This window comes from Apium graveolens, chromosome 11 (assembly GCF_009905375.1).
Source record: "Apium graveolens cultivar Ventura chromosome 11, ASM990537v1, whole genome shotgun sequence".
NCBI lineage: Eukaryota > Viridiplantae > Streptophyta > Magnoliopsida > Apiales > Apiaceae > Apium > Apium graveolens.
The window spans coordinates 60,813,562-60,839,036 of NC_133657.1; the positions used below are offsets into that span (position 1 = coordinate 60,813,562).

A 25,475-nucleotide genomic window follows, 5' to 3' on the forward strand; every position below is an offset into this window, starting at 1 on the left:
TCGGTTTAAATACTACTCATCTATGTAGGAGACAGAGCTACTGGGTTGACTACAGAACCTTCCTTATGTGGTGCACTAAGGCACTATCTCCCTCACGCTCATTCATACTACATTTAGTGGTAAGAGAGTGTTGGTTGGTTTTGTTTCTGTGTTTGTCTTTATAGTCTGGGATAGACGTTTTGGGTTTTCAACCTCATGACTGTCAATGAAAGAAAGCCATTGGAGACTGAACCTGTATCACAGAATATAGGGCAATATAGAGAGATAAAATGTACTTAAGATCTATAAGGAATGAAAATTATACATTTAATCTTTTGAGAGTAATGATGTACAATAGTGATTTCAAAAGAGTTTACATGAAATAAGAAATCACTAATGTAGAAAGAAGTTTGATTTACTCCTAAAACTCACTGCACATATAAAATAATATGATTGTGCCTAGTGATTAGAGAGTTATAAATATGACGATTACTTGAGCAGTACATTAGTTCATACCAACCTGAAGTGAGATTGTGAAGAAGAGATTGCATAGTCCAATAGATCTGCAACTGCAAAGTCCATGAACTGAGGTGCATTGACTTCCTCTTTTGACTCACCAACCAGGAGTACACTTGTACACATCTTACTAGAGTCCAATTCCAAGTGTAATGTGCATCAGGTGCCTGATATGTCGTAATATTCTCAAGTCTCGTCACTGGTGCTATATGTTAGATACTGCTTCCTGATAATAACCTATCACACTATACAAAATTTCACTGATAACATATCCAGCTTGCAAACAGCCATATCCCTCAGATAAACCTTTGCTGTTATCTCCAAAGGTAACCAGGGGGCCAGCTTTCTCAATCCACATTTGATAGCAGGGCTCTATCTCCGGTCATGTGTCTTGATGATCCACTATCAAGAATCCACACTACTGGTTCCACCTGTTTAATGCCCTACACTACAAATGGATTAGACCTTCTTCGGAACCCAAACTTGTTTGGGCCCGGCATACTTGTAGAATTGTCCTTTTTCAGGCAAAACAATATTTTTAATTTTAATGGTCTCAACTTTCTCAATGACTGAACATTTGACCTTGTAAACAGCCTTAACAAATTTCTGTTTAAGCTTAGGCACAAATGTCTCCTTTCTAGCCTTAGAAGGACTAGCAGTCTTAGACCTATCATTCTTCTTATTATTCACATGCTGACGAGGAGTAGTCTTATCATTAGAAACATGCTTACCATTAAAATAAGCATACATCATATTAAAAGCACAAGACATACAATTAGAAACACCACGTGCTTTATGAGAGATATTAACAGCAGGCAAATTATGCATGGTAGATATGTCATTTTTGTTATCCAACTCATGTGTGTCTGAGTTAGTCTCAGTTGCTTTCACAACTTTGACTGGAACTTTCGACACACTTGACTTGGAAACAACCTTCTTATTAGCATGATCTTCAGCACGTATTTCTTCTTGAATAACAGAAAAGGTCGCATCAAATGGTTCAGCAATTGATGCTTTATAGAGGGGTTCATCAACACCCTTAAGCACATGTGGTACTTCCCTCCCTTTAGCACAGACATGAGGAGGGGAGTTTATGCCTAATTCTCCAATAGCAACATTGTAATCATAACCTATTCCAGATGTTTGATTAACAGCTTGCTTACTGTAGAACTCTTTAGCCTTCGAACAAGAATTGAAGTAGGCTCTAACCTTAGTCTCAAGACCGGTGATCTTATCTTTGAGAATAGTTTCGAGTTTTCTATAACAGTCAACTCTATTCTCTAGAAAAGATACTTGTTCTTTTAACTTGTCTTGATTAATGTGCACAAGTCTTAATTCATTGACCTCTTTCTCAAGGTCTTTGATCTGTAAACTTAACAGTTCATTATCACGACGAGCACAATCTAAGTTACCTCCTAGATGATAAACTAATTCAGCATCAGTATATTTTACCTCTTTTTTTGACGATGAAGTTTTTCCATCAATAGCCATAAGAGCAAGATTCTCATCTTCTTCATCTTCACTATCAGTATCATCCCAGTTTCTTCCCTTTGCCAGGTAAGCCCTTTCAGAGTTACTCTTCTGATTTGAATCATAAGAGTTCTTCCTTACTTGCTTTGGCTTCCTGCATTCTGTGGCAAAGTGTCCCAACTCATTGCAGTTATAGCATCTAATGGTGCTCCGATCAACCATCCCTGTTTTGTATCCACCACTACTGGTGTTAGAGGATGAAGATCCACCTGTCTGGAATCTGTTGTAGTTGGACTTTTACTTGAACTTCGGATTTCTCTTGAATCTGACATTGGAGAATCTCTTGACAATTTGGGCCATTGACTCATCTTCCAATTGCTCCAGCTCTTCCAAGGAATAAAAATCATCACTGGATTGATTTGTAGTAGGAGGATCATATTCTGCTACTATCACATTTTCCTCAGCCTTGGAAAACTGCACCATTCTCTCCGACTGTTGAGATTGTTGTTGTTGTTGACCTTTAGCTACAAGAGCAGTAGATGTGCTGACCATTCTATCTTTCCCGTAGACTTCCTTTTGCTGAATCTGCTCCAACTCATAGGTTTTCAACACACCATAGAGTCTATCCAAAGAAAAAATCTCACTCAGATCTCTTGCTTCTCTAATGGCAGTGATTCTATGTTCAAGATGAGTTGGCAGTGTTAAAAGGAACTTTTTGTTGACCTCCCTGATTGAATAATATTTCCCATTTATGTTTAGGTTGTTGATCAACGCATTGTACCTTTCAAACACTTCAGTAATTCCTTCTCCTGGAATTGATTTAAAATGTTCATACTCAGAGGTTAGGATCTCCAACTTGTTCTCCCTAACTTCCTCTGTATCTTCATTAATCACCTCAATAGTTTCCCAAATGTGTTTGGAATTTTTACAGTTCATCACATGTCTGTTCATTAAGGGATCGAGGGAATCAACTAAAATTAATTGAAGGCTGGCATCCAAGGAGGCTTCTTCTTTTTCAGCAGAAGAAAAATCCTCAGGCTCTTTTGGATAGGTTCTAGCTTTGGTAATCACAACATCATCTACTATCACCTCTGGTTCAATAACCATTGAAGTTGTTGGACCCTTCTTTAACAAGTTCAGATATTTGGGATTTGCAACTTGTAAAAACAAGAGCATCTTCTTCTTCCACATGATATAATTTTCTTTGTCAAATAGTGGAATTTTAACGGTTCCAACTTTTTGTGAAGTCATTATGAATTTTTGAATAAATAAAAATTCAAGGAGTTGAAAAATCACAAAAGTCTAGGATCTTGATTTGTTCGTTAATCAGAAGGCTCTGATACCAATTGTTAGGTCCCAATGTATTTGTAGAAGGGGGGGTTGAATACAAACAGTACCGAATAATCGAATTAAATGCGGAATAAAAATATGAAACAAAATTCAAGTTAAATAAGAATATTATTAAACTTGAAAGGTGTTACAACAACTGTATCGATTACAAGGAATTAATCTCAAATTAATTATCACAAATCTAGAATAAATTCGACATGAACTTTTTCTATTTTTGTAATAAAAAGATTCAAATGATAAACACAATTTGAGATTAAGTTCTAGGGATTTTGATCCGCTAGATAGTTACACAAGAACAAGATAAAGATTTCTAGTGGTTTTGATTTAACTTTACAAACTAGAAATTATGATCTTAAAGTTTGCAGATGAAGGATAAAATATTTCTTCTGCGGCTGCTCTGTTTTTGTTCTTGTATATTTCTGTATGTTGGATTAATTGAGTCTTCTGCTGCTTTTTATTTTTATCAATCATTCAACAGACTCACTTCAACTAGCAAGACTTTCGGCAAGACTATCTGTTGTGCTTAGCAAGACAATCCTGAGCTCAGCAAGACAATCTGATTGAACTAGAAAGACTTTCGGTGAGACAATCAGTTGAACTAGCAAGACTATCTCCTTCCCAGTAGAACTTTCGGTAGGACAATTGAAATGACTTGGCATGACAATCGGTATGACAATCCTAATTGTCATGCTAGTTCATTTTCAATTGTCTTGCTGATTTAAGACTGTTTTTAATCCAATTAAACTTCTGAAAATTCTTAATATTAATTCTGAATTAATTAATCAATTAATTCAATTAATAAATAAATTAATCTTTGCAGATATAATTTATTTTCTTAACTAAATTATATGACTTAATTAATTAATAGAGAATTAATACTAATCCTGAACATCAACCATTCTTCTGAAAATCTTCTGAAAATCACTGAGAATTATGAATCAATTCCACCACTTCAATGTTGACACTCGATGTACTGTCTGGTTCATGAGTGACTAACTTTCGTGACGTTTCTTCATGTCTTGACTTTGATTTCAGATTAAATTCAGATTAAATCTTTGTAATTATCTGATACCCTGACGAGATCTCTGTCACTTGATTAAATCCACAATCTTGATTTATATCACTGAGGCTTGATCAATTTCTTGAACTTCTTCCAGTTTATAATTCCTCAAGTCTGTAGATGAACCTTGTTTCTGAATTCTTTGACAAATGTTACTTTGCGAGATCTCTTTGACGGTAGATCCACTATTTACTTATTACATTTTTATTTGAGTTGAGTTAAATCCTCGAATATACAAATAGGCTATAACATATGCCTTACACTAACCATGGCAGTTAAGCAAGAAGATGGCCAGGCTTAGGCGCACTGCTCGTAAGAGTGTACCTGGTGGTCCCTACCGTGTTGAGGGCTTCCGGTTGCCAGAGCAGGTAGTGATAATTATGAGTGAGCTCACGCCTAGAAAGAAGTGTTTAAAGATACAATGGGTTATCTGTCGGTTCCCAGCCGGAATCGATATTGATTATTCAATAATATTTTGGGTTTGTAAGTTATATTTTTTGATTGGTAGTTGTGATCTTGTCTCATACTTTATCATGTTGATCCTGTTAGTAGTTAATCGGGGTTTATGCATATTTAATTATTAGATTAGAGGTGTGTGAGTACTCATTTCCTAACCCCGAGATTGAGGGCGTCACATATCTAGTAAATGATTATCTTATGCATGACAAAGATTTTCAGAAAAACGTTGAGACAAGGTTAGATATATGAGATCACCTTGCAACGATATTTTTAGACAGTTATAAACTGGAACTCTGTGTATATTATACATGTCATAGGATTTCAAAGATTTTGAAAAGTATATATATATATATGCTGAATATTTTGTGACTTCGTCACATTAAGATATCAAACTTGGTTCATTTCTACTTTTACCAAGACTTTCATGAGTACTATGAGAATGCTCATATATTATAAATTATTATACATGTTATTTTGGTGGGCTTGCTCACCCTTGCTTTATTCTTTCATCACACAACAACAACTAGACAAGATGAACAGGACCAAGCTCCCAATTTGCGAGCGGATAGGAAACGTTCCACAGTTTCCTGTAGGCGTTGATGTTGCTATAGCTGAGGTAGGAATTACCAGTAGGCTAGGCTTTCAACTTTTGATGTACGAGACTTATGTATATTTATGAATTGTAATAATGACAAAAAATATATAAATTTATTCAGAAACCCCCCTTTTGAGGTGTAATGACTTATAATTGTGGAATAAAATGACTTGTGTTATATTTGATATTTATCTCCGAAACTATAACTTGTGGTGTGTGTATATTATGGGGTCACAGTACGCAGTAGTTGGTTGTTTATTAAGATTGAGTGTTATTAAGGGAAATGAAACTCGACAACCCGGATCCCCGACCTCAGATTTAGGGGTGTTACAGCTATTATAATATAATGAAAGATATATTTGATTATATTTATTCAGACATATTTACTCTTAAATAAATATAAATAATTTAAAATTTAAAATAAAAATAATAAAATAATAATTATTTAAAGCAACTGTGCATTGCGCTCCAATGAGAAATTTTTAAAATGAGAACCGTGAGAATTGATAATTTTTGTAGTTAAAATTGATGTTTTTGAGAAATTAAAATTTTGAATTTGGTAAATTTGTTATTTTTTGCAAATCAAAAATTTCATATTTTATAAAATCACCAATTTTAATTACAAAAATCACCATTTCTCACGGTTCTTTTTTTTTAAGAAATTCTCATTTGAGCAAAAACCTTTTATCTCATGCTATTTTACGTGTGTTGCACTAGTTTTGGGTTTTAGGCTAGTAATAATAATAATATACCAATACTAATGAATAAAATAAATATTTCTCCCTCCGTTCCTCCAAGTTATTTATATTGGGGAAAGAGGATCGGTACATTTTTCAATAATCCCATAAAATGTGGTTTTCAAAATAATTTATTTATTTATTTTTTAAATAAAAATATACTAATATTTAAAATTTTATACATGATTTTTTAAAAAAAAATAAATTATAGAATAATGTATGTCTAGGTAAAAAGGACGTAAACAAAGGAGTGGGATTTTTTTTTCCTCATCCCCTACACTGGCACCCTTCTTGCCGCCGAAGAAACCCCCCAAAAAAAACCCAATTACCATAACCTATTCTCAAGTCTCAACCTAACCAAACCGCCTATCTTAATTAATTTATATCCTACACACATCTCAAAGTCTTTATTTATATGTAATTGTGGAGCACCAGAACTATACAATTCTAAAACTAGGATTGTGATTGTGATTGTGATGGAAGGAGAGCAGTGGAAAGAGAAAGCTAGGTCACTTCAGCTCCTACTACGACACCGTTTCAGAGTCGCCGTCGATCGTCACCGCCCTTCTCCTCCTGACACCTCAGTTATTCAGCTCTGGATTGATCGATTTCGCAATTTTCGTCGACAGTCTTTGCCTTCTTCTACCAAATTTTATCTCAAAAGAGGTCATTATTATTATTATTATTATCTATATCTATACCTATATCTATACACATTGATTATATATGTATGTGCTTGTATCCCTTTCATGTCATGTGTTTGATTAACCTTTTGCTCGCCGATTTAATATTAGATTCTAACAGAATATTAATTCACTATTGTCGTGTTAATTGTCGTTTATGTAGCTCATCATTTGTTCTGTTGTTGTCGTAAATAAAAGATATTGCATTACTGTTGTTTTTCAATTTGTCTAATGTGGATTACATTTTACTTCACCTGCATAACACATTTTGTGCATGGTTTTATTAATTGTATGCCAAGTTTGTCAAGCTGCTTCACGTTTTCCACGTACACATAGTTATGTATAGGAACCACATTGTGCGCATCTAATTTCCCAATTTTTTTTTATTTATAATCTGAATATGGCCATTTTAACCTCAAGTGCCACATCTTGGTTTCCTTTGTACTGTGAAGTTCTTACCAAGTTAAGATAGACCGTAAATATTAATCCACCTTGCCTAGGCACCTAATCACCTAAGCGCATACCTAGGTGTATTCTTTTTATCATCTTCGTTCCAAAAACATGTAAAATTGAACTAAGTATGGTTTTCATCATATGTTCAGTTAGCAAGGATATCGACATGGAAGGTGATTCAGTTCTTACTCGCATGCTTCAAGCTGTGGCAGTTCCTGTTATCGGAAACGTTTGTTATGTTTTTATGCATGGCCTTAACAGAGTACAGGTAAATCTCTATAGTAAGTTTGTTTTTTGAATTTTCAATGTCATCAACGAACTTACCTTGACACCATTTTCTTTTCCAGAAGAAATTAATACATTAAAAAACTTTAATGGCTTTTATTACAGATATATGGTGCAGAGAAACTTCATCAAGCATTGCAGCATAGACCAAACAACAAGTCTCTTATAACGGTGTGGAAATTTTGTGCTATGTACTTTATTTTGAGTTGGTGCATATGCTTTTATGGTTCCTTATCCCAATTAACTCTATGCAACATTAACCTGTGACCTGTCTCATGGTTGCTGTAACGTTTGAACTTATGTAGGTTAGTAATCATGTTGCTTCTCTTGATGATCCACTTGTTATCGCTGCGCTGATTCCCCCGAGTGTTCTATTGGATGCTCAAAACTTAAGATGGACGCTTTGTGCAAGTGATCGTTGTTTTAGGAATCCAGTAACGTCTGCCTTTTTCAAGCATGTTAAAGTTTTACCACTTACTCGTGGTGAAGGAATTTATCAAAAGGTACATTCTCTAGAATTATGTGTTCTAGAATGCCTAAGTTGTTACTTGTTAGACATCAAATTATAAATTATCACCAACAGCTGTTCCTACTTAGCACCATTCTATGGAATAACTTAATATTACCATGAGCTATTCATCTCCGCTATCAGTGTACTTTCTTATCTTGTATGGGTTGCAAGGTTGCTGCTTTGGCAACTGTTTTGGTGTGTAGGCTAGAGAACTTTGTGAAGTTGTTTTCCAACTGTCATTTCTGTGTAATACTGGACACTAAGGACCTGTTTGATAGGTACACTACCTCTGTAAGCAAATTGCTTTGAATGAGGAAAAGCCTGAAGCTGTTTGATGAATCTGTTCCACCCTCTTGGTTGTTTCTTATTTCTAAACACAGAGTTCGACTTCAACACCTCTGTCCATTCTTTTAGCCAAGATTTGTCAATATTGTCATTATTCATTTTTTCTCCACTGAAGTCACTTCATATACAAACAAAAATGTTTAGTGAAATTTATAAACAAATTCGTTTTACAAACGTTCTTTGTTCATATCACTTAATTGCATTTTGTATTCAATATTATCAAAAATGCTGTACGATTTACCAGTGGTGCATAATCCAGTTTTTGTTTTTGACGATGAGTTTTTTTATTTTCCTTTTTGTGATAATTTAGGGCTTAAATTTGTAACTTGTTTAGCTGTTTCTGCTCTTTGACAGAATCCTAGAGATAATGATTTACTGAACCTAAGGAAGAAATGATAGAGAGAATGCGTATCTACCTTATGATAACTACAATTTATTAGTCATGTATCTCTTTTGTATTTTACAGCATTATTTTTAGTACCTTTTTTAGTCTGCTGTCACTACTATAAAGTGCATCATATAAAATAGTACAAAATATAAATTTTAAAAGATTAACTTTATTTGGCAAGAAAAAGATCAACTTTATTCCAATAAATGTATGTTTTACTTTAAAATTGGTAAATCTTTAGTAGTTATTATATAGTTATACACGGATTTTAGAATGAAAAGTGAATCGGAACAATAGAATTGTAAGTGAATCAGAATAATTAGGGAATACAAAATTGATCAAGAATGAGGACATATAAAGCGGAATAAAGAGGATGATAAAAAAGAAGTTGATTTGGATAGTTTTAACACTCCATACTGTCGCAGGGGATGGACATTGCTATTGCTAAATTGAATCGCGGTGGCTGGGTTCATATATTTCCTGAAGGCAGTCGTTCTCGAGATGGTGGAAAGACTGTTGGATCAGCAAAACGAGGCATTGGAAGGTCAGAATGATTGCTCTATATACTAAGTTGCTTCCTTAATTTTTTTTAATCTTCCATTTTTTCTAATTGAAGGTGAGTTTCTGGAAAATGACTTTTCCTTTTCAGAAGGGAAAAATATTTTCCAAACTAAACATTTTCTCACCATTTTTTATAAATCTTTGATTAAACCAAAATAAGTGAAAATATTTTCTGGGGATTTAAAAATATTTTCCAAAATCAAGTTATTTTCTGGCAAACAAATGGAGCCGAAAGCTTTCCTAAAAGAACGTAAGAAATGTTTAGCTATTAGGTCATCAAATTCTAACAGGTCATCAAATTCTGTTGCAAACTGCTGGTTGAGCATATGTTGGTCTGGTCAAATGATATCCAGTTTTTTTGTACTTATACCACAGTGATATTAATTATTATCAATAAGCTGATGGAACTGGACTTGATCAGTGAGCAAGATAATCATCCAAAAGCTTATTTAAATTTTCTAATTCTATTTTAGAGTAATATTAGGTTGTTGAGTTATATAAATTGGCATTTAAAGTCCATTTAGTTTTCTTTGATAGAATTTGATTTTGTCTCTAATTACAATAAAATAGCCGTGTGTGTGTGACGTTAGGAGACTGGGAGGGCTTTTCTAATAATTTATGCGTATTAGCAGATTGGTCCTGGATGCTGACAATGTACCCATGGTTGTTCCGTTTGTGCACACTGGCATGCAAGATATTATGCCCATAGGGGCCAAGTTTCCGAGGATCGGAAAGACGGTAGATAATTTTTGTCTTGGGACCATGGATTGTTAGAACTCGTAATTCTTAGGCTTATATGTAACAAACATTTGTTTACGTGATAGGTAACTGTACTCGTAGGTGATCCAGTGGAATTTGACGATCTACTTGGCATGGAAGGAAACCCAGGGATGTCAAGAGGAAAACTCTATGATGCTGTATCTGCAAGGATTGGTGAACGGATACGAAAAATGAAAGCCCAAGTTGATAGATTAGCCCTTGAACAATCATTGCAATCCCAAAACTATCCTTGGAGGTGCACTGACCGTGCTGCTGGAATCTTACGACAGGTAGACTGGGAGTCGCTTGGCATGGAAGATTATATTGGTCTTGATGAGCTAGAGCCACCTAAACAAATTTCTGTTACTGAGCACAAAGCAGAACATGTAAATGTGAAAGAGAACACTTCACAAGATCGATATTTCAGGATGGGCTTATCTTATGAAGGTGGAATTGTATCGAGGATTCGTGGTTATATGGACCCAACTGAGCTGATGGGTTTTGCTGCCAGAGGTATATTTACAAGCACCAGAGTAAATGAAAGTTTTGTAAACCTTCAAAGCAATAACCCTTTGAAAGCTTGGAAAAACTTCATGGAAGGGCACCTGGCGATGTAAACAATGACTATATGAGGTTCAGAAGCCTTGAGTTTATATTCATTTAAACTCAGCTCTACCAGCCAATGTAAATAAAATTTTGTTTGAGAGTAAATGAAAGTGATGTATCAGTTAATGATTAATGAGGTTTTGTTTTCTGGGGTTACGGTTTTGTTTTCCCAGCTGGAGGCCTGGAGCTTTACTAAAATAAAAACAAAATTTGCCAGTTACAGCTGTAAGCCTATACGTTGCTATATGGCAAAATTACTTTTTATTTAATTTACTATATTTAAGAAAACAGTTTTTTTTTTCTTGTTAAACATACCCGCTTAATGAGCAGGGCATGGACTAGTACTTGAATTTTGATGCCTATGTATTTTGCATGTAATGCCTGCCTATAAAGTTAATTGTTTATTTCAGATTTGTTTTTTAGAAAGCGTGTGAAAGTACCTTTTTTATGCACATTGGTATATGCAGAAAGTCCCAGTTTACTTTACATAAAATGAATTCTGGTGTTTTTTTAAAATCAAAATGAATTCTGGTGCTTGGAAATACATATATTGAAATAAATGAAAAAAAAAACATCCCTTTGCAGTGAACTTGAACATTAACAAAATCATTTAGTGAGATTTTTAAGTTCCTCCTCCACTGCAATTTCAATTTTTTCTTCAGAAGTTAGGAAACAGGATGATTTTATCCTTCGATGAGTATCTTACGTTCATCCTGTTTTCTTCAGAAGATGCTATGGCTCCTCCCCTGATTGTTCCTACATTCATCCTGTTTCCTGTTTTCAGCACTGCCTCAAGTAACTTAACGAAGAGCCCGCTTGATCTCAGTTCCTTGCATGCATCCTATACATGAAAGAAACACACACAGAAAAGGCCCGCCAGAAAATTAAGGTTCCATGTCAATATTCTTGTCCCAAATGAGGTTTTGCAACTTCTTAAAAATGTTTTTATGTTACTAAATTCCAAATTTACCTGGGATGAACTTATGCAATTCTTCTCATTCTTATACATAAGTTCTTTTGGTAAAAAGTGGTTTTAAGATCACAACCACAAAGGAAGCAGAAAAATATTTTACGAATGGAAAGATTGTCATTTAATTTGGAAGTTATAGTTTGAGGTGTGTTTTGTTTTACCTCTAATATTGAGAAGGACCTCTTGAGATGAAGTATTTTATTGAGTGATATTTATGACACTTTATAACGCTTTATTAAATTTTGAATTGGTGTTTTTGTACTCAAGTTATTGGTGTTTTAATGTGTTTTCTAGCGTTTTTACATTTCCGGCATTAATCCGGAATTCAGGTGAATTAGCATTGATTTGATGCTAATATGGTGTTAGGATGATGTCCAAGGAATAAAGGCTTGCGAAGACCCACTCATTGTAGCAAGAAAAGAAGACAAAAGAAGTTTTTCCAGAAGACCGGCGCGCCTGCGCTGTCATAGCGCGCGCCCGCGCCCGAGGAACAGAAATACAGCGCGCCCGCGCCAGGTCGTGAATTAAAATCCCGATTCTTGTGAATTTTTTATTGGATGGACTTCTACTATGCATGGGTTGCTATATATACATAAATAAAGGTTGTTTTTCATAAGGAGACGTACCAGAGCTAAGGAGAAGGCGTAAGAAGACCGTAGAGCACAATTCAACTAAGGCGAAGAAGATCTAGTTTATTCTTGTGATTCTTTGTTTTAAGTTGTAACTGGATGCTAGTTTTCTTATTCTTAAACCTTTACTTTTGTTCGTACTTGGTTTTATTAAGTATAAAGACTATGTTTATTATACCATGCTTTCATCGGAACCCACGTTGATGATGAGTCCGATTATGGGCTAATCGTTATCATGGGGTTCTAACGGATTTATTTATGAATTTCTTTAGTTAATTTGTTTCGATGCCTTAGTGTGTGGTGATTGTATGATAACCTAGTTTTGGTTGTGCTTATTCGTCTTGTGAGTGTCGCGAACTTATAAGATAGCGTGTTAATCTTTAATGAAGTGAAAGTGAATTTAAGGGTTTAGAACTTGTCATGCTAGCATAGGTTCATGTATTTGATATGCATGATGCGTAGGTAATTTTAACCATCTTACCTGCCCTATATAATCATGATAGATAACTTGTGCATTAAACCGTTATGTTGTCAAATTCTATAGACATATAGGGTCTCAATATAATTGGTGTCTATTTAGCTTCTTATCTCTTTTGTGGATGTCTGGTAGTATGGTATTCGTACAACGAAAGTTGGCGTTTATCAGTTTCGTGTTATCTGATTAGTGTCATCACCATTACATGCTAAGATTAAGAACAAAAAGGCTATTGAATGAAGTATTTAATAAAGTTAGAATCCCATGTTTATGTCATATATTATCCAACTCTCTTTAATCTCTTAGTTAATATTCTCTAGTATAATTCTCAATAGTTAATCGTAGTATAATCAAAACTCAATTTGTTACTCGTCTTAACATTGGATAATAACCATACTAGTGTTGCATAAATACATTGATTGAAATTAACCTAAACATATCCCTGTGGGAACGAACTAGAATTTATTCTATATTACTTGCGAACGTGTTTACTTGCGTGAATATTAGCGCATGTTTAGCGACTAACAAGTTTTTGGCACCGTTGCCGGGGATATCGGTATTAATTTTTAGTTTATGTGTTTATCATCGTTGGTCGTTAAAGTTCAGTGACTCGGACATTGTTACTTACTTAATTCCTTGTCGTGTTTCAGGTACTCTAGCAAGCGTGTATGCATTCGCGTTCTCGGTCTCGTAAGAGGACACTAGATTAAGCCGAGGAAGAAGTGGCAGTCGAGGAGAAAGTTGAAGAAGAAATCTTAGTTGAGAAGGAAGAAAAAGCTCTTGTTGCAATGGGAGAACTAGAAGCAAATCTAAAGGCTTTGATGGACTATTCTCAGCCGAATATCGATGATATTCAGTCTAGCATTATTCGACCAGCCATCTCGGCTAATACCTTTGAGATCAAGTCGAGCACGATTCAGATGATACAAAACTCAGTTCAGTTTGGGGGTTCTCCGACTGAAGACCCCAACATGCACATCAGAGATTTCATCGAGATCTGCGATACTTTCAAGTTCAATGGAGTTTCGGAAGATGCTATTAAGTTGAGGCTTTTACCATTCTCTCTGCCGGATAAATCTAAGTGCTGGTTACATTCTTTACCACTGGGGTCTATCACCAAATGGGAGGATCTTGCTCAGAAGTTCTTAACCAAATTCTTTCATATGGCGAAGACTGCTGCAATCAGAAACGCACTTACTCAATTTGCTCAGCAATCTGGAGAATCTTTATGCGAGGCTTGGGATCGATATAAGGAGATGCTTAGGAAGTATCCTCATCATGGGATGCCTGACTGGATGATCATTAACTGTTTCTATAATGGTTTGGGTGCTACTTCTAGACACATGCTTGATGTAGCATCAGGAGGAGCCTTGTGGGTTAAAAGCTATGATGATGCTTATGAATTGATTGAATTGATGGCTGCTAATGAATACCAGAATCCTACTCAGCGACTATCTCAGGGTAAGGTAGCAGGAATTCTAGAGTTGGATGCAGCCACTGCTATAGCTGCTCAACTTAAGGCGTTGACGATGAAGGTGGATTCTCTATCTAATTATGGAGTTAATCAGATCACTAGTGCATGTGAGCTTTGTGATGGTGCCCATGAGACTGATTAGTGTTCCATTTCTAGTGAATCAGCTCAGTTCGTGAGCAACTTTCAGAGGTCGCAGCAACCTGTACTAGCCACCTATCATCCTAACAACCGTAATCATCCTAACTTTAGTTGGAGCAACACTCAGAATGCGGTTCAGCAGCCTTATCAGTAGTATCCAGCAAAGCAGTACAACCCCCCTGGTTTTCAGCAACCGTAATATGCACCAAGGCAACAACTCCAGCTGTAACAGTCGAATAAAAAATCTGAATTGGAGGAGTTGAGGCTCATGTGCAAGAGTTAAGCGGTTTCTATCAAGACCTTGGAAAATCAAATTGGGCAAATTGTCAATGCCTTGTTAAATCGTCAACCTGGTACACTTCATAGTGACACTGAAGTACCGGGAAAGAGAGAAGCAAAGGAGTAGGTAAAGGCAATTACATTGAGGTCTGGGAAGGTTGCAAACCCTGAACATGTTCATGGCTCAGATGAAGAAGCTATGGCTGAAAAGTAGTGCAGAAGGAAGCTAAAGTGGAACCAAGGAAGACTACTGTTGAACACACTCCTCCTGAGGGTAATACATGGGAGAAACAGACCAATCCTCCACCTCCCTTTCCTAAGAGGCTGTAGAAAAAAAACTGGATAAGCAGTTTGAGAAGTTTCTGGAGGTGTTCAAGAAACTTCACATCAACATACCTTTCGCTGAAGCTATTGAGCAAATGCCTAGTTATGCGAAGTTTATAAAGGGTATTCTCTCTCGGAAGGTGAAGCTTTATGACTTAGAGACAGTTGCTCTCACGGAGGAATGCAGTGCTGTGCTGTAACAGAAGTTGCCTCCGAAGCTTAAAGATCCTGTAATCTTCACTATTCCATGCACCATTGAAAATGTGTCATTTGACAAATGCTTATGTGACTTGGGAGCTAGCATCAATCTGATGCCTTTGTCAATCTTGCAATATCCATTATAAAACCTTTGATGTTGTCTCCAAAAGTCACTAATGGGCCAGCCATATCCTCAAATTGTGATAGCAGGGCCATATCACCTGTCATATGTCTTGAGCATCCACTGTCTATGATCCATATGACCTTCTTCACTTTGTCCTACACATAATGAGGATTAAGTGTGTTTAGCAACCCAAGCAGCGTTGGGTACTATCTTCTTGTTAACAGATTTGGTAGAATTAGAATTTGATGATTCGGAAAGAATAGAATTCATTGATTGATGTGCATTTTCCTTTTTAGTTGAGGACTCAATATTGACTTTCTTAAGATCTACTCTCAGCTTGTGGCAACTTGTCATTACTTTCATGTTGCAAGATATGCAATCAAACTTGTCACATAATGAGTAAAGATCATCAGCCTTAGCTTCATTATACTTGCATGCTCCTACTCCTGGCTTGCTAACAACCTTTTTACAAGGGTGAGTTAGATGATTAACAGATCCACGCTTTTGACACTATTTCCTGGGAGCATCTGCAACAAATACAAAGTTATTGCTTTTGTTTATTCCAACCTTCCCATTTTTGTTTTTCTTCTTCTTTCCTGCATTCTCAGTCTTAACTTCCTTGGTTGGTTTCTTGGGAGTTTGATACACTTTGGGCTTCTTCTTAGCTTTAGGAGTTGGAGTACTGTTTCTTTGCAATTCTTCTCATTATCCTCATCAGCAAGCTCTTGCTATATTACCAACTCAACTTCACTAAAATTTGCTTCACATGTCATGAACAGAGGTGCATCCACTTTTCTCAGCATAACTGGGATATCTTCATTTATAATTATTTTGCCTCTATCACCTTCAACCTTTTCGTTGTTGTTTAATGCATCATAATCCAATCCAATAGCTATGTTTGCACATGGCTTGTTCTTCTCATAGTACTGACCAACTAGCTGAGATGCATTCCCGAATGACTTCAGTTTTACCTCATTCTTTTCTATTTTTTCTTTTAACACGGCTTCTATTTCACTAGCACACTTGAGCTTGTTCTTCAGATATTCATTTTCTTGTGTCACTGTCTCAATCTCCATAAGCAGTAGCTCAAACTTTTATTTCTCACTCTCAAGCTTCTCATTAGTTTTTGATAACCTACTGACCTCCTCAGTAGCTGCTACCATGCTAGTATGGATGTGGAACAATTCTGTGCTTATCTTTTCAACAGTCTCCTTATATTGACTTTCATTTATATCAATAGTGGTAAGAGTTGGTACCTATATTTTTGATGAAGATGACTCTCCTTGCTCCAAGGCCATAAGTGCATAGTATCCTACTTCCTCATCATCATCATTATCCGAATCATCTTAACTTTTTCTTTCTGTAATATAAGCTTTACCATGTTACTTTGTTAGAAGAACCTCATACTTTGCCTCCAATTCAAGATAGTCCTTGTCCTTTTTCACCTTCTTGGGCTTCCTGCATTCTGTAGCAAAATGGCCCAATTCATCACAATTGAAGCACCTGATCTTTGACCTGTCAACAGATCCTGTTTTGTAGCCATTTTTGATGCCATTGTTATACTGTGACTTTTCCTTCCAGCCGTTGTCCTTGTTGGACGTATGTCCCTTGTTTTTGAATAACATTGGTTTATTTACTCTAATATTAGAGAATTTCCTTTCTAAGTAAGCCATGGACTGATTTAACTCATCCAGTTCATCCAAGGTATATAATTTATTCTCTTCAAGTTCAAGAATAACTTGCTTCTATGGTTCCTTATTCTTTTGTTCATTACTTGAAACAACTGGAGTCTTGATTTCTAGTTCATCATCAGATGACTGGATGTCATTAATAACTAGTGCACTTGATCCGTCAATAATGTGCTCTTGACTAGCTCTTAAAGATTTTCTTTGGATCATTTCCAGTTCATAGGTTTTTAGAATGCCATACAAAACATCCAGTTTCATTCTGCTCAAGTCTCTCCCTTTTCTTATAGCTGGAATCTTCTGTTCTAGATGGTCAGGAAGGGTGAGCAAAAACTTCAAGTTAACTTCCTCAGCTTCATAGTATTTTTCATGTAGCTGCAAGTCATTAATCAGCTTTTTGAATCTTTCAAAGACATCAGTTATACTTTCCTTAGGTTTAGCTATGAAACTCTCATACCGAGACACCAGTATTCTCCTTTGGTTGGATCTAACTTCCTCTGTACCTTCACACAGAATCTCTATTTTCTCTCAGATCTGTTTAGCTGTGTCACAGTTGACAACATTATTGTACATGACATTGTCAAGTGACTCTATCCGAATTAATTGCAGACTATTGTCAAGAGAAACTTGTTCCTTCTTAATGTCTATGTATTTTGAAGGATCTTTAGGACCATATTGAGTTGGGATAACCATATCTCCATCTGTAGATTCTTCAATCCTTTCCATGGGAGTGAAAGGCCCATTCTTCAGAATCTGGATGTACAAGGGATTGGTCATCCTTAGAAACAACATCATCTTTTTCTTTTATATTGTGTAGTTAGTTTTATCAAAGGCTGGTATCTTGATACTGCTAATCTTTTGTGTATTCATTCTATTAAGATCTTTAATCTATTTGCTTTCAGATTTTGCTCTGATACCACTTGTTAGGTAATGAATACAACACAGAGGGGGAGGGGGGTGAATGTGTTTTGGATATTTTTAAGGGTTTTTGAATGTTTGTTACTTGGTTAACAAAGCAGATTAGAAATACAGTAATATTATGTTAGCTGAAATAAAACAGTGCACACAATATTTCAAAACTCATTTAATTTTATATAAAAATCAAGCTAGTGTCTTGCTACAAATCATGGGTTCTTTGTAAATAAAGAACTTGGCTTCTTCCTTGAGAGAGTACAAAAAAACTAGATCTGTTTGATACAATTTAAAAGCAAAAGACTAGTGTTTACTTTATAGAATAGTAAACACAAGTTTACACAACATGTAGTAAGATGTACTAAACCCAACTTTAAGTTATCTCTAAAGCTTTCCCTTTCTGGTTTAGTGTATCTTTGCAAATCATGTAGGTCTGGGAATTTCCTTTGTCAGTTAATCTTGGCATTTGATCTTGCACTCTTCAAGCTGTTTTTGTAGACTTTTCAATCTAAGTGATTAGATCGTTTGTTGATTGATAATTTTGAATATTTAACTTTTCTACATTCTGTACTTGAGGTTCATATCGAGATCTCCAGTTTGTTGTATAGAGAACTGACATCTCGATAAGTATAATGGCTTATCGAGATTCTTAGTTCTCTATAAGTGTCTATAATTGTCGAGGTCTCTGAGTTCTCTATAAGTGAACTTGGCTTGTCGAGGTCTCCAAAACTCTGCATGTAGAAATGACTTGTCGATATCTCCGAGATCTCTATAAGCATTTTGACTTATCCATATATCTAAGATCTCTAATGAGAAAATTGACTTGTCGATATCTGCAATCTTCATATCTTCATTTGACTTATCGATATCTCTAGGACTTCTCTATAAGCCAATTTGGACTTCTCTATAAGCCAATTTGGACTTCTCGATAAGTCATTCCGGAGTTCTCGAATGACTTCTCTATATAACTTGATATGTGACTTGTAAATATCTTGACTTAAAATATTTTTCCTAAAACAGATTTATTCAAATCCAAGTTTCTTCACAATTTCTCCGAGTCATGATCTTTTTGATTTTCTTGTAGAGTTTATTCTTAGGCTTGAGACTGTTTACAGAAAAATACTCCAGTATGATCTTTGATATTTTTACAGACTCAATTAATACAATACAAAATACAAATTTAGATTATCATACAGCTAATTCTTAGAATTATCAATATGACTTAGTCTTATTATAATACATGCATGTCTTGCACAATAGTGTGTATATGCGCGAAATATAAAATTTGAATTTAAAAAAAATCAACTGCTTTTATTTGGGTCGGACTGTGTTTTTGTATGGGCTGGGCCGAGGTTTTTAGTTTCCATTCTAATTTGGTTTCTACCTGAGTATGACTCTCTCTATATATATATATGGTCTACTTTAATAGAAATCAATTTTAGAATAAAAAGTAGAAATGAAATAATATTTTTTTAAATTATTTTGAAATATATCACATATAGTATGCAAATCAATCGATAAGAAAAATACAGCGAAGTCGGAGTTTAAAAAAGCTACCATTTGACGGAAAAAATCAAATTAAAAACGGAGGGGGAAAATGTGAGATTGTGTGTACGAGGGTGCAGATTAGTTAGGTGTGGTGTTTTTATGGGGGCAATTAGCTTAGATTGATCTAATGACTTAGTTCGGTTTCTAATTTTTATTTTAAGTTTAGTTTCTAGTTCGGTTTACCCGTGCGATTCACAATCGTTTTTATCATTATATATTATAAATTATAATTGTAATAATATGTTGCTTGTAGTATTCGATATTATATCACTTAAATAATAAATTTTAAAATTATATCTAGCGGTTCTCATCAATTTGATTTGTTCGCTCTAGATTGAGTGACTAAAGACCAACAACCAAACTTTTAATATTTGGTCTTTTTTAATGTTTGGTCTTTAATATAATAATATAGTTGTTTGTAGCATCGATCTTATTAATAATTTTTAAAATTATATCTAGCAATTCTCATCAATTTGATCTGACGGCTCTCCCAGCAACCAAATTTTTAATGTTTCGTTTTTAATATAATAATATAAATATGCATGCCAAATGTAAGTGTGAAAAATTTCCCAATTAGTATATATAGGCAAATTTTAAACTATCATTGATCACGTTTGTTATCATCATCAATTTACAGTTATGATTGTGCGGGTAATAATGCAGTCTAGTAAGTGACAAAAGTTGTTACAATACGTTACTGCTTCAGTTTGTACTTGTCTGCAATGCCTATCTTTTACTTCCATTAAGCGTCTCGCATTATTTATACTCCATTGTAAAAGATTTGCAGAAGAGTGTTCAGTAGAGCTTATGGCTAACACAAATGCTGAAATCACACATCAACACCTCCTACAAGTAGCTGGTGAGGAAGCTTCTTTGGAAGAAAAATATGCAAAAGCTCATCAAAATAACAAGCGTATCGCGTCAATTGACATCTTCAGAGGCTTCACTGTTGCTGTAAATCTCTCTCTCTGTTTATAGTCTGGTGGCAAGGTCATGGTGTCGAATCCTCACTCCCCACTCTTTGTGTACTTCAAATATAATTCAGTGACTCCGTCCCTAAAAACGTTTCCTATTTGTGTTGGACAACCAATGCACACTTTTGATTGTCAATATTTTTAATTCCGTATTAGTATTAAATATAAAAACTTCACTGTAATAAAGTACTCATAAATACGAATCCAACAAGAGCACTCATGACTATATTTGATCTTATAAATTAGATGTAAATTAATAGTCAATAGCTTACGATGAATAATAGGAATTGTTTTATGGGACGGAGGGAGTAGTATCTAACTTAGTTTGATTTACGGTCATTGTTTGTCTGAAATGTGTGTTATTGTCATTGTAGTTGATGATACTGGTTGATGATGCTGGAGATGAATGGCCTATGATAGGTCATGCTCCGTGGAATGGTTGCCATCTTGCTGATTTTGTGATGCCCTTTTTTCTCTTTATTGTGGGGATGGCCGTTGCGCTTGCTCTCAAGGTTAGCTTATCTTTTATTTTCTTGACCGAAATCAAATTATGTAATGATCCTTTTTTTAATAAACATGTGTTTTATCCCTGTTGTCTAGAAATTACCAAACCGTCAATTGGCCATCAGAAAGGTGGTCTTAAGGACTTTAAAACTACTCTTTTTCGGGCTTCTCTTACAAGGTCAGTTTTTCTCATTCAATTTTATATACTTTGGCCTTCATAGTAAAGGTGGCTATTAAAATTTTAGCGCAACTATTAATACATTGGGTGCCTGCTGCTCTCATAAGTATTTCTTAGTATGCATCTTGGCTTAGCAATTGCACATCACAAACTGTGACATAGCTTAGCTTCCTTCCATTTTTGCAAAAAAAGGTTATGGCTTTTATAGTGCATGTAGGTTCTTGATTGATCGTCGCACTCATCTATAATCTATTGCCTTTCTTCTGGAGGATTAAAATTTGAATATCAACTAAAACACTTCCTCTGTTTTCTCTACCGGAAGACCAAAACATGTAGCCATTAGCCTCAATTTTTTAACTAATGGTTAATAATGATGATTTTTAATTAAATCTTACATATTAATGTCTCAAGTGATGTTATATTTTTGACTGCTGTGGCGAAACTTATTTATGTTTGAGTGACGGGATCATTAAACCTTTACAAGGCACATATGGTCACTTTGTATGCAGCATGCTTGACAAGCAGACATTTATAAAAAAAGAATCAGTGAAAAAAAAGATAAAAACTGTATCATAGTATCAAGGACCTATTATTACTTATTAATTTTATCACATTGTGTAGGGGGCTTCTCACATGCTCCCGACAAATTAACGTATGGGGTCGACATGCAAAGAATAAGATGGTGTGGTATACTGCAGGTGAACTCAATCTTAACCTTACAAGAATTAACGTTTCTGCTTAGTGAACGCCAAAAGATTTCCATCATAACCATACTTTGGAGTTTTTTACAATGTTATAGATAAGAGAATATAAATTTCACTTCTGAAAGCCTGAAACAGGCTAAGAATAACAAGTCAAAAAATAAGAAGAAGAAACAAGTTGCTGACATGACCTTAACATTTTGGAATTATTAAAGTTGTGAGATTTGTAAGTTCTTCCCTTGGTGCAATCTTTACTTAGAGAAGGTGTTAAGTGAAATTAAGTATGCATCCGATTCTTTGTGAATCTTTTAAATGGGATGCAATAATTATGCACTTTCAAGTCCAATATATGTTTACTCGGTTTACATCTCAGTAAAGGTGTGTAGTATGAGTGTGTATAAGATGCCAAGGTAGAGATACTTATTTAAACGAAACAAATGTATAAAAGTTCTGTTAGCCTTCTGCCTCTACCACAGGTGTATGGACTGATTGGTTTGCAGTATCTTAATTTGCCTCTTACAGAGAATCGCTCTTGCATATTTGGTTGTGGCACTAATAGAAATTTTTATGCGAAATGCAAAAACCAAGGAAGACATATCAACTAGTCATTTTCTCATCTTCAAATCATATATTTGGCACTGGTAAGTATTGTATTCTTTTCTATCCTTAGTCTACATAGTGGATGAACCTTCATACATATTGGAACTTTTATTTTTAGGTTGCTCGGAGCATGTGTTCTTATATTTTACCTAGCTGCTCTTTATGGGGCTAATGTTCCTGACTGGCAATTCACAGTTGATGATCCGGAAAGTGCCGCCTATGGGAAGATCTTAAGTGTAAGTCTTTGACTTTCACATTCCATATCCAGTTTAGTATCAAAACATGTATGGGGTTAAACATACTGCTGGTACAAACTCCCAGCTTTCTCCATGTATGAAGATATGAGAATGATACTTCAAAAAATAAAAGTGCATTTATGAGTAGCTTTGAAATGAGAAATTGACTAAAAAAGATTAGTTTACATTTATTATTAAATAACTTTGAATTTGTTTTCTGGGAAATATAATAACTGTAAAGTTTGCGCAAACAAAGTTATACAAAGAAGATAGATATTACCTCATTTTACTTTGAAGAAGATCAAACAATTATTGAAATTCCTAGAACAGATATGACAATAAATTGCTAAATAAGATGAGAATTTTCTGCCTACTCTCAATTTACCTTTGGTTTTATTTCTTCTCACTCGTTTAGTATGGTTAATAAAATACCCATTGGGATTCATTCAGGTATTTTGCAGCACGAGAGGGAGACTTGATCCTCCTTGTAATGCTGTTGGTTATTTTGACAGAGAAATGATGGGAATCAGTCATATGTATCAGAAACCAGCTTGGAAGAGATCCAAAGTGAGCTAATTGTGACTCATGTTACTTGTAAACCATTCTACATCTTTGGGTTCATTTTAAGTCCATATTCTGCTAATTGCGACTCATGTTACTTGTAAATATCATTGTAGGCTTGCACTATGAACTCTCCTTATGAGGGACCTCTTCTAGACGATGCTCCATCGTGGTGTTTGGCACATTTTGAACCCGAAGGAATTTTAAGGTCCTTTTCTGTACCCTTTTCACTTCTAAATTTCTCAGCATTTTAAAGAAACTTCCTTGTGTAATGTTGATAAGTAATTTCTCCTTGAGAATTGGATGATAGCAAATTATATATATATATATATATATATATATATGCAAATAGGTTACTGGCTTACTGGTGTCAGTATTTAATGGTAGAATTGTTACTCTAATTTGTATTTAAAGGTGTGTGTTCTCTCAAGTTCTTTATATTTTATGTAAATTCCTGGATATGATTCCTGGTTTTTGCTACGAAGACTCTTCACCTTTACAGTAACAGAATTCTGTTGAATTCATCTATGAAGGATTCTCTTGAAATTGATTTTGTTAGCTGGAAAATATGATGATTATAATTTACATGAGTTGTTCAATATGTTACTAAGCTTTGTGGACTATTCTTACAACTGCAGCTCGATCTCTGCTATCCTATCAACAGTTATTGGTGTGCATTTCGGCCATGTTCTCATCCATATAAAGGTTATTCCCATAAAATTCTGTTGAACTTTGATTTTAATAACTTCTTTTGTATTATAAGGCCAATACTTGACATGTAGGATCATTCGACTAGACTGAAACACTGGATTTTGATGGGCCTGTCTCTTCTTCTCCTCGGCATTATTCTACACGTTACAAATGGTGAGAAATGTATAGTTTAAAAAGAAATTAGTTCCTTATAAATGTTCTTGTCGTTTTTAATTTTTGTTCTACTCCTTTATCTCCATTTGCAGCAATGCCTCTAAATAAACAGCTCTATAGCTTCAGCTATGTATGTCTCACTTCTGGAGCAGCAGCATTGACGTTCTCAACATTCTATATACTGGTAATATTTTCATGAACTTCAGAAATCAAATTGAAGTTTATGGTGGTCATTTCTCTTGAAATATGAGGTTCCCCTAGCTGAACTGATATTTTCTGTAAAACTGTGGCTAGTGGGGAATACCCTTGGGTACAAATTACAGTTTTGTCATGTGCGCAAACAAATATGTAATGTTTTCATCTAAGATTTTCATTTAACTAGATTGTGATTATCTTTTTTGCCAGGTTGATATTTTAAAACTGAAATATGTCTTTCTACCATTTGAATGGATTGGTTTGAATGCTATGCTCGTCTATGTCATGGCTGCTGAGGGGATCTTTGCAGGATTCATTAACGGGTGGTATTACAAGAGCCCCCATAATACACTGGTATATTTTTCTTTTAAACAGAATAGTTTTTTACCCTTAGACTAGAATGATCATATAATTTGTTAACTGTTAATAAGATTAGAGATTCTATTTCACAGTAAGTCAGGCGACATCCATATAATGTAATGATTTTTTATAAGTAGTCTTCTAGGCCTGTAAAATGTGACACTGAAGTTTTCGTAACAATCCTTTTTGTTATATAATCCATCTGTTACAGATATACTGGATTCAGAAGCACATATTCTATGGAGTCTGGCATTCAAGAAGAGTAGGACTTCTACTTTACGTTATCTTTGCAGAAATACTCTTCTGGGCTGTTGTGTCTGGCATTCTTCATTGGCGAGGCATCTATTGGAGGCTTTAGCTCTGAACAAAGATGTACTTCACCCCTGATGAAACTTGGGAATCTTTAAAGCTTTTACAAACACTTGGAGATTAGGCTCCTTGCTGAACATGCAAGTCTCATGATTCATGAGTGATTATATATTGGTGTTCAAAGTTTTCACATCGTCTGCATATTGAGCTGGATAAGAGTCTTCATACATAGGAAGATTTTATGCTCCTAATTGTGATTTTTCGTCGGTTCTTCACAGCCTTATTAGAAAAAATCTGACAAGAATGATTGTGATCATAATATTATAACACTTAGTTTAATACCACGTAATTGAACTCAGAACTTTTGAACTAACTATAAACGTATAAAAATATAATTTTGATCCGATTTTACGGATATTCGTTACTGCTCTAAAAAGATATTCTCCTGTAAATGTCAGCGGACGTTTTTCATTATCTTAT

The 25,475-nt window shown here is 34.9% G+C and overlaps 2 protein-coding genes and 1 non-coding gene across 4 annotated transcripts; 2 read left to right on the forward strand and 1 right to left on the reverse strand.

Moving 5' to 3' along the window:
• The first annotated feature begins 6,420 nt into the window (after positions 1 to 6,420).
• On the forward strand, positions 6,421 to 11,166 carry LOC141697922 (uncharacterized). The gene is made up of 7 exons (XM_074502485.1): positions 6,421 to 6,832; positions 7,452 to 7,570; positions 7,693 to 7,758; positions 7,893 to 8,090; positions 9,257 to 9,375; positions 10,025 to 10,130; positions 10,217 to 11,166. Exons 1-7 carry the CDS (start codon positions 6,643 to 6,645, stop codon positions 10,766 to 10,768), a joined length of 1,350 nt encoding a protein of 449 aa, XP_074358586.1. The 5' UTR covers positions 6,421 to 6,642; the 3' UTR covers positions 10,769 to 11,166.
• Positions 11,167 to 14,009: 2,843 nt separating this feature from the next.
• Positions 14,010 to 14,116, reverse strand: LOC141699539 (small nucleolar RNA R71). The gene has a single exon (XR_012565991.1). It is a non-coding gene; the product is annotated as a small nucleolar RNA R71 (small nucleolar RNA).
• Positions 14,117 to 20,206: 6,090 nt separating this feature from the next.
• LOC141695034 (uncharacterized) lies at positions 20,207 to 25,391 on the forward strand. Of its 2 annotated transcripts, none has more exons than XM_074499264.1 (13): positions 20,207 to 20,467; positions 20,862 to 20,999; positions 21,088 to 21,169; positions 21,791 to 21,867; positions 22,393 to 22,511; positions 22,589 to 22,706; positions 23,157 to 23,273; positions 23,384 to 23,475; positions 23,906 to 23,972; positions 24,050 to 24,131; positions 24,224 to 24,315; positions 24,537 to 24,680; positions 24,898 to 25,391. In XM_074499264.1, exons 1-13 carry the CDS (start codon positions 20,321 to 20,323, stop codon positions 25,042 to 25,044), a joined length of 1,422 nt encoding a protein of 473 aa, XP_074355365.1. In that variant the 5' UTR covers positions 20,207 to 20,320; the 3' UTR covers positions 25,045 to 25,391. The 2 variants fall into 2 exon arrangements, with proteins under 2 accessions (XP_074355365.1, XP_074355366.1); XM_074499265.1 differs by having other exon boundaries at positions 20,326 to 20,503; positions 24,898 to 25,390.
• Positions 25,392 to 25,475: the final 84 nt, after the last annotated feature.